The sequence below is a fragment of the Pagrus pagrus genome (assembly GCF_965226575.1).
Source record: "Pagrus pagrus genome assembly, chromosome: 5".
NCBI classification, from domain to species: domain Eukaryota; kingdom Metazoa; phylum Chordata; class Actinopteri; order Spariformes; family Sparidae; genus Pagrus; species Pagrus pagrus.
The window spans coordinates 35,342,016-35,351,585 of NC_140189.1; the positions used below are offsets into that span (position 1 = coordinate 35,342,016).

General features: G+C 38.6%; 1 protein-coding gene across 2 annotated transcripts; it reads right to left on the minus strand.

Annotated features, from left to right (window-relative positions):
• Window positions 1–1,103: 1,103 nt before the first annotated feature.
• Window positions 1,104–7,258, minus strand: tmem33 (transmembrane protein 33). Of its 2 annotated transcripts, none has more exons than XM_084352787.1 (8): window positions 7,157–7,258; window positions 6,033–6,103; window positions 4,844–4,938; window positions 4,534–4,721; window positions 3,994–4,061; window positions 3,531–3,664; window positions 2,892–2,975; window positions 1,104–2,177 (listed from the first exon to the last, which is right to left on the minus strand). In XM_084352787.1, the coding sequence occupies exons 2-8, from the start codon at window positions 6,075–6,077 to the stop codon at window positions 2,048–2,050; spliced, it is 744 nt and encodes a 247-aa protein (XP_084208913.1). In that variant the 5' UTR covers window positions 6,078–6,103; window positions 7,157–7,258; the 3' UTR covers window positions 1,104–2,047. The 2 variants fall into 2 exon arrangements, with proteins under 2 accessions (XP_084208913.1, XP_084208912.1); XM_084352786.1 differs by lacking the exon at window positions 7,157–7,258 and adding an exon at window positions 6,496–6,884.
• Window positions 7,259–9,570: the final 2,312 nt, after the last annotated feature.

Genomic DNA, 9,570 nt, shown 5'->3' on the forward strand with positions numbered 1-9,570 from the left:
GTCCTCCCTGTTTAGGTACATGAAGGGGGCAGAATATCTGAAACACAGTCCAGTTTCTGACCTCACAATGACCTTAAATCTAATATAATACTATAACAAGTCTATGACAGTGTAAAAAATGGACATTACAGGCATAGTTTAAGTAGACTTAAAGGTGCAATACGAAATAATTTTAGTTGAAAACACAAAAATGAACAACAAAATATGAAGAAATAAACATTTTGACATTATGACATCCAGTATTGGGGGTAACGTGTTACAAAAGCGACGTGTTACAATAATATATCTCTTAGCGGTTATGGAGTAATATAATGTCTTACTAAAACAATCTAGGCCATTTAAATTGTTCTATATAGGTTATTTGGGCATTTTGTTGAAAGTAACTAAAAAGTAGTGTAATAAGTAATGTATTACTTTACACAGACAGTAATAGTGTAACGTATTATAATACTTTAAAACAAAGGTAACTAGTTATATGTAATATATCGCATTTTGAAAGTAACTTGCCCAACACTGATGACATCTGCGTCTCGTTCTGCAGAAGTATCACCTGAGGTTAGCATGCTAGCCACGGCGTGCGGTCCAACATTTCTGTGCTGGTGCTCTGTGCCTGAAGTCCAGACCACTAGATGCACAGCTAACCAAGCTAACTGGCTGACAGCAGCTACAATTAGCAGTTACTGGTGATATTACTGGTGATATGCTGCCCTGTTCGTTTTGAGCATGAATTTGACAGGTGATCTTACATATTGCACCTTTAATAGCAGAACAGCTGTATCAGATTTCATGGCATTTTACAGGCGTACCACCTGAAACAGTGGCCACTGAGCATATAGTAAAAATCTGTTATCTTCAACTATCTGTGATGAAGACCATTAGATGGAGTCAAGAGCTGTAAGTTATGGTAAATTGACCTTGAGTTAAGGTTTTTTGGTTTGGTACTATTTTGGAGATATTTTGTTCAAAACACACAGTTGGTCAGCACATAAATGTATTTCGTATCTATTAATAGCAGAATCGATCGTTAATTAATGTCAGACTTGCTGACAATGAGGCGAAAATCAACTACAGTAGTTAAAACAAATAAGCCCAAACAACATTACTGTTCTTTATTATTTTATTGGTTTAATTAAGAGATCATTTTATTCTTGTCATAAAAATGTGGTTTGTTTGTAGGCAAATAAACATTAAACATGGCAGAAAAAAAATCAGAGCATGCAAGCAAGAAAACTACGAAGCAACAAATGATGACGCAAATTCAAAACAGCTTTCAAACTGAGAGACAAGGTCAGACTGCATTCAGGCGCATGACATGCAACTCATTTCAAATATGAATCCTACAGCATATTGTCTAGTAGCTTAAAATATACTATGAAATACAGCAGATATCTTGTTTCTCAATTCAACACCCATTTTGACATCATGCCGACACAGATTGTGCACGTTGTTAAAAGAGCGAGTTGATGGCATTGATAGAACACATTTAAAGTTAGGCATTTAGACAAATCAGAGCATCAGATGCACATAAAAAAAAGTTGGACTGGGTAGAAACAACAAACAAACCGTATCCTCCATCCATCCAAGCACAACAAGATTATTAAAAAAAGAACATTTTTAATTATGTATAAGCACATTTTCATTTAAGTTACTAATCTCAGAATGTTAATGTTTCATCATAGAATAAGAAATCTTCATGAATAAATAAGGACATACGAGGAAGAAATAATAACAGCCGATACACAGAACACAGCTGATGTCTGTGCTCCGCTCAGTGAACGTAACAAAGTGAGGGGTGTCCACTGCTTCAGTGAGGTCACATTAAGAAGATGGGAAAAGAAATGTCACCGTGAGACTTCAGTGCATTACTGGCTGGTCTTCAACTGTACTCAAATATTCAGAGAAGTTGGAGCACAGACTGTAAAGTTGACATTCAAAGAACAGTTCCTTCCGTTGATGGCAATGTCTGTCCCCATCAAGGTTTAAGTCACATCCTAAATGGTGGAAAAAACCAAAAACATAAAGAAAACAAAACTTTTATGGAGCGTGATCAGACCCCCGTGGGGGCGAGGCGGCTGACGAAGGCGATACTGCTGAGGCACATCCTTCTGAAGAAGACGGGGCAGGCGGGCTTCATGATGAAGTGCTCCAGAAGAATTCGCAGCTCTGTGAACAAGGTGCTGAGGTGGAAAACAGATGCATTTAATAATCAACTCTGGCAGCAGAGTAAAGTCAGTCGAATAATTTTTAATTTCTGTCTTACATGAACAGATTGTGTGACTCTGCAATCAACAAGCTTAGAACATTTGTTAATTTGCAATCAAATCCTTGTAGTTAAAGTGTTGGTTCCACTTCAAATTCTCACTGAGGCTACTTTACTCTATTTTTAACAGGTTTTATTTTAGAGACATTTGTAGTTTTGCATCAACTCAGGAACAATAATGATGATCTAGACTGCACCACCGAACCAAAACTGAATTTGACAGTTGAAAAAAAACAGTGCACTCTCATGGACAAACAATGTAACTGCAGCACTGTTTCTGAATGACCTCAAACATATCGCCAGCATTTCTGAACTGAAATATTTTTGTCACATTTTGGGCAACATACACAGATAATACTACACTGTTTCTGGGATGAACCACTGCTGGCTGATACTTTCAATCCCACTCACTTATTGGCTCATGTGGAGGCAAAGCACAGACATTTCCATGGTCCCAAACATTCAATACATTTTGGTTTGCAATAAAAAAACAATTATAAACAATGACGAATTATAAACATTGTGTCTGGATTTTTCATCCCCTATTTCTGCAATAACAACTACCCTGAATATTATCATTTACAGAAAGATCTATGCTTCATGACAATTTTTGTATTATTTCAAATCTTACCGGCAGTATGGGTTTCTTCTGGATGTGTAGCGGAGAGTGAGGAATCGGTAGTAAATGAAAGGCAGCAGCAGGCTCCCCTGGCCACTGTCAGAAAGACATGATATGGATAAATGAAAACTGACCTTATACATACAGAACATATGTTCAATATTTCAACACTTTTTAAAACATTGTTAATATTGATCTTAACTACACTAACAAGCAAATAGAACACCTGTATAAACTCATACAATTCAACACGATGCCTATCTGGCCTCTGCAGGTTGCTCTGAAAGTTTGCACATGAACATATTCCATGTGAGAGTCATAATGAAGCGGACTGGTAGTTCAGACACAGTTCAATAAGACTGATCGATGTGGATACAGCGGTTAACAGGATTTACAGAATTGTATTTTAGATAAAAATCTGAAAGGACGTGTCAGAGATTTAGAGATTCTGTGTTTGACAACACAGAAATAACGTCTGTTATGTTGCTCAGAATCTGTCCCTTCATGCCCCATCTGTGACTTCAGTGATGGCTGCATAAGCACATACTGTCACTGTAGTGCAATAAATACAATATTACAGAAAGGATCTGCAATGTCTCTTGATAATAATAATAATAATAATAATAATAAAAACCTTTTGTGTGCACTTACCTGAAGAGCATGAAAACAGTGGCCGGCATCAAGAAGATCTCGTTGCAGGCGATGAACTTCAGGATGTTCTGCTGATTGGCTGTAAGTTTGTCCAGGAGGTTTCTGATGAACATCAGGCTGCTGGGGCCCATAGACTGCAAAGACAAGTAAAGAGATGAGAAGCTGATAACAAAGCTGCAGCGTGTCAAAGTTTCAGTGAGGCAGAGAGTTTACATGACATATTGATACAGAGAAGAAAAGGTGAAGGTAATCACAGTATCAATCATCAGCTTTATTAGATTTAAAGGTTGAATTTGGGTCTCTGAGCAAAGCCCAGTTGATTGAGTAGATAATTAAAACACCATTTGGCTGGTGGCAATTTTCCACCTAGGGGTTAAACAATGTTCAGCAAAATGCTTTCTGTCATTCATTTTTAACTAACAGCATTAGAAGTCACAGCAGGTGACTGCTGGCTTATACTCACATCAAGAACCTTCTTTGTGTAGGTGGTTGCATGGAGCAAAGAGAAGAGGAAGACTGGGAAGATGCTCACTGGACACAAATGTCAAGGGTTAACATAAAAAACTGGTTATAAACCTTCCATAACAACTTCCTGCAGTTATTAGGGCAGCATGATTCTACATAAAGGGACATGATTATATGATTTAATGACTGAATCGATGGAATAATAATACTAAAGCACCTGTGATATGCTGAATCCTCTGGAAAACCCAACACATCAAACACTTTCATGTTACGTACATGAAAACGTAAAAGTGAAAAGTGAGTCACTGACTGTCGACTGAGGAGATCTTTATTACAAAGACGACCACATCCCACTTCAGATTTGAATTCTAGCTGCAGCCAAAGTGAACAAGTAGTGCTTCTTTATGATTTAAACCTAAACTAAGTCGTAGCAGGCAGGCAGGCAGGCAGCCCACATGAACTACTGTACCTCACAATTTCACCCAGGTACACAGCACTATCCATTCTCTTATGCCTATATTTGAAGTTGAAAGGATACTTGTGATGGGGTAGGAGTTGACCAGGATGAGTGAGTACAGCAGGTAATGGCAGCTGTCCTCCTGAAGAGCCTGGGCCAGGAACGCTCTGCTCAACTGAAAGCGTGGCAGCCTTTGATGCAGGCGAAGGGCACTGGTGAGGGCGTTCGCTAACAAGGCTCGCTGATAGAAGTTCGCTGCTGCATAGGGTCTGAAATACACAAGCAGTGCCAAATATTCTGACATGTGTTCAGGCTGGGAGAAAGGATCAGGTGAAAGCAGCGTGTTGCTGTCAGTCAAACTAGATAAAACAGTGTCACTGAGTGAACTCACCCCAGGATTGGTAGAATGAACATTACGGAGCAGTAGACGGTGAAGAGTCGTGAAAGCCACATTGCGGTTTCCAGCTTGTTGCTCATTAAAAATTGCTGTGGAAGAAAAAAAAATGACATCCAGTAGTCATTACAACTGAACCTGCTCCATCACTTATGATACAACATCATGGGGGAGGATGTGCAGTGTTAACTGTGTCAGGGTCTCAGGCAAAGAGCTGGTATGATTTCCTGTTTTAGCATTTGAAATGACAGGTTGGGTTTTCTGTTATCTCACGTCTACTGAAACATTTTTACTGAAAAGCTTAGACCTTCACTCATGTTCTCTCAACGGTCAGCATGAATCAGCCAAACTAAAAAACAACTTAATTCAATCTGGTAGTTAATTTTATCAGGATCTCAGCCAAAGTCAGGAGACGAGATGCAGCTGCAGCTCATGAAAGAACCTAATCCCTCAGCTGACATCAGTCGATGAAGCCCATCTTTATATTTCAGACAGTTTGCACATAAACTGACCAGTTTGAAGAAAGTTCAATGGATGAAAAAAACTAAACATAGGAAAATTGTAAAATATGATAAACATCGGAAGAGTCCAAGGTGAAACCTTCAAATGTCTTTTTTGTCGTCAGCCCAACGAAACCCCCAAATATTCAGATTACAATTACAGATGACAAAAACCCCACAAAATAATCTATTTGGAGAAGACAGCACCCTTTCATGCTCAAACAATGACAAACAATTTAGTGATCATCAAAAACATTAATAACTGTGTTACACTCACTGATGACAAATAAAAAACATGCAACATGTTTTCTTTGAGATAAGGTGTATGCATTTATAACTGATGGACACAATCACAAGGAACACCTGCACAATATCAGCAATCTAGTACTATTGCTCGGAAATAGACAGGACCTTTGAGAAACTCATGTTTAATTTATGATGAACATGTTTCAACTGAACTCTGAATATTAAGGTTTCCATGAAGTCCGTTCAAAATGGCCTCACTAGCTTTAGAAATCTCCCCCAGAGCCACAGAAGACATTACACGAATGTTTTGGCAGGCCCAGCAGCACTCGTAGTGACGAGCACTCCTAGTGACGAGCATGTCTGTATTAGACTGAGTAGAGAGCTCCTCACAGGGAGAGAGAGCTGGAAGATGTAACAGTGTGGTCAAACAGCAAACTTACCACAGGCCCTAGCTGGGGAGGACTTTGTTGGTTTGTGTCAGCCATCTTTGGGAGTGTGTGTGTGTGTTGCTCTGTTGAGAAAAGAAAAGTCACATCATGAAGCAGAACTGGCTTCAGGAATCACAGCTAACTACAACACAGTGGTTGTTAAATTACAAGCCTCTTCTTGGGCTGCAGTTAACTGCAGTTTTCTTTATGGATTAATCAGACAATTATCGTTTTGTCAGTAAAAATTTTTTTTTAAATTGCCCAATAACAATTTTTAAAAGGTGTAAAGTGACAAAGTTATTCAGTTGGTATATAATAAAGACAAGCACCAACTCCTCACATGTAAGCAGATGTAATCTGGAATCACTTTCATTCATTCATTCATTCAACAACTAGTCTGATCGACTGGCTGATTATTTACACAGAAACCTTCCTGCGTCTCAAGGCGCAGGTCAACTGTTCATGAAGATCTTACCTGGCAAGCTTTTATCACTGAGGATGTTTTCTTGGTAGTAACGTATTAACTGACGCTGGAGCTTGTTATTAATACTTTAGCTGAACAAACCAGGAACACTGTGGCTTTGAAACGTGAAGCTGTTCATCTCAATGAAACAAAGCTCCACAGGACAATCAACACAGGAACAACCGGATCAGCTTCTTACGTCTGACTTTTATCATTTCCACAAGCCGAAGCTGCAACGTTACTAGCAACGTTAGCTCACCTAGCCCTAGCCTTAGCCTTAGCATTCGCTAGTTTGGCTTTGTAATGACTATTTTTGTAAACGGAGGACAGATACAAAGGGAATAACTAATGCGTTACTAATTATTAAACTGCATCACCCAAACCAACATATGTTAGACTCAGGTAGCACTTCTGTCAGTGGTTTATTAACTTAGTGCTAACGTGATGCCAATGCTAGCTACCGTTAGCAGCAGGTGGCTCTAGAATATTCTCTGTTACCATCGTAACTAGCATGTGAGCTAACGTTAGCTACCCTTGTCATCCGCTAGCTCGTGGATTTATGTTACCCTGGTTACGCCGGCTAACGCTCGGGCTGTTTACAGGAGCTCGAGCAGAATAAACACTCCTCGTTAATCACACATATACAGTCGGAATAACAAAGCACGTAGCTCACCAGTATTACAGCGTCGATCTGTCAGGGTGCGTGCTAGCTTAACACTGACAGGCTGCTGGTCTCCACACTGAAGTAACTGATCAGCTGACCTTCTGAGGCAGCGAGGGGCGATCCTCTCGCGAGATTTCACAGTGACAGTTCCTGGATCGATGGCGACACCTCCCTCTAGCGGCAGAAACATGAAAAGCACCCAGCTCATTGGAAAGTTCGTGTTCCAATAAAACCGCAGTTTTTAGACAAAGATAAAAGTTCATCAATATTATATTCAGACAGGTTTAGTAAAATTAGGTTTAGACCATGAAGGAAGCTGGTTAATTATCATTCAATGACTTACAGAGAAGGCAATTAAATAAGTTTATACTTCTTCTCACTCATTTTCAAATATGTAAACAAAGTCATCAAGTGTTTCTTTAGCTTTTTTCTGTCTCTCTGCTTTTTATTGTTATACTTATTATTATTATATTGTCCGTCGTTTCTTGTTCTTTACATATTCAAAATAAACATTTCAATCAAAATAATGACACTGTGAAAAACCTGTCACATCAAACCATCTAATGCACGTAAAACGATACACATTACAGTTTAAAGGTTAAACACGTGCTTCATTTAGAAGAGAGATCTTCATTGACTGAGATCGCAGTATTACCTCATTATTAACACTGTGAATATTAGGAGTTTGAACTTCTTCTCCAAAACTACATAGTGCCCCTTTAATATTTAAATATGCAGTGATATGTAGTTTACCAGTTATGCATTACTGTCAATCTAAGCAGGCTATATACTGCACATAGATATTCCCACACACCTCTGCACCATCTGCGCAGTTTCAGTGACAGTCTAACCTGCTATAGACATTGTGACCTGTGTTGTTTATGTTGGCTAATATTTGACCTACGTGCAAACAGCTGTATGTTTATATGTGAACATCTCTGTTTAGTTTTAATCTTCTGTGTGTGTCTCAGTCACTGACAGCGTCACAAGGATTTTTCTATGACTCTGTGGTGGCATCAGCCATTTTCTATGGTGTAGTCTGCTGGAGCAGCAGCATCTCGGCAGCAGATAGGAAGAGACTTGATAAACTTATCAAGAAGGCCAGCTCCATCCTGGGATGCCCTCTTGACCCAGTGCAGGTGGTGGGAGACAGCAGGATGATGGCCAAGCTATCATCGCTGCTGGTGAAGGAGTCCCACCCCCTACAGGCCACTATCACAGCACTGGTCAGCTCCTTCAGTGACAGGCTGATACACCCCAAGTGTGTGAAGGAGAGGTATCGCAGGTCCTTCCTTCCTGCTGCTGTCAGAGTCTACAACCAGCACTGCTCCCAGTAGACCTCACTGTGCACTGTGCAATAAAAAAAATAAAAAAAACTCTGCACATATCCACACACTTTCTGGTTTGCACAAATTGGACAATTTTTAATATCCATATTTATTATTTATTGTTTGTAAATAAAAATACCAACTGTTTAAACTTACACTGTTCATATTATAAATACTATGTCATATTGTAAATACCAATTTCATATTGTAGATATTATGTATATACCAGTTAAATTCTATTTCTTATGTCTTATTATATTGTTTATTTTTTACTTTTAATTATTGTTTAAGTGTGATACTGTCCTTTGGCTGTTGTGACAAAGAAATTTCCCCATTTGCGGGACAAATAAAGGAATTCTGATTCTGATTCTGATTCTGAGGATCATTCTAACTCTGAGTAATAAGAAATGTGTCTTTTACATAACCTGTGTAACTAAGCTTAGAGAATAAATCCTGTATTTCAACAGGAAGTCTCATTTACATCGTTTCCAAGATAAACCTGTACATGAGCAAATATTTACAAAATAAAAGCACACATGCAGACACACAAGAAACAAATGAGCTCCACAATAAAGTAATCCGTAACAAAAAGTACACTCAGAACACATCACCAACATGTTTTATGTGTTATATGTTGACACTTAATTCAATCAGAATTTCAAAATAAAATGAAACATAGGATGAAACAGCGTCCTCATTTTCTGAGATGCTTGAAGCCAAAGTTTATCAAATCTGAGTAATAAGATATGGATTCACTTAAATGTGTATTTTATGTAAGTAATGTAGTAAAGTGAATAAATCTCAGTCTTATTTTCAAGAGAAACATGTACATCAGCAAATACTTACAAAATAAAAGCACAAATGCTGACAAAACAGAAAGATCTACACTGATATTGTGGTAACTGACATATTACCACATTATCAGTATTATTATTAGTATTATTAGTATTGTCATTCTTTTTCTGTACTCTGAGTGTGACAGAGATAACAACAATAATGTGAAGTGTTGCCACATCCTGCTGTAATGTTGGAGAGACTGACGAGTCTTCCTGAACCCTGCTGAGATGTGCAGAGTCCGTTGTGCTGCTGCACTCA

Excerpts from the sequence above, each read along its gene's own strand:
- tmem33 (XM_084352787.1), bottom strand. The coding sequence starts at position 6,077 with ATGGCTGACACAAACCAACAAAGTCCTCCCCAGCTAGGGCCTGTG. Across the intron at positions 4,722-4,843 it reads TTCATTCTACCAATCCTGGG|ACCCTATGCAGCAGCGAACT; the intron begins GTGAGTTCACTC and ends TGTGTATTTCAG. Across the intron at positions 2,178-2,891 it reads AGAAGAAACCCATACTGCCG|CACCTTGTTCACAGAGCTGC; the intron begins GTAAGATTTGAA and ends TTTCCACCTCAG.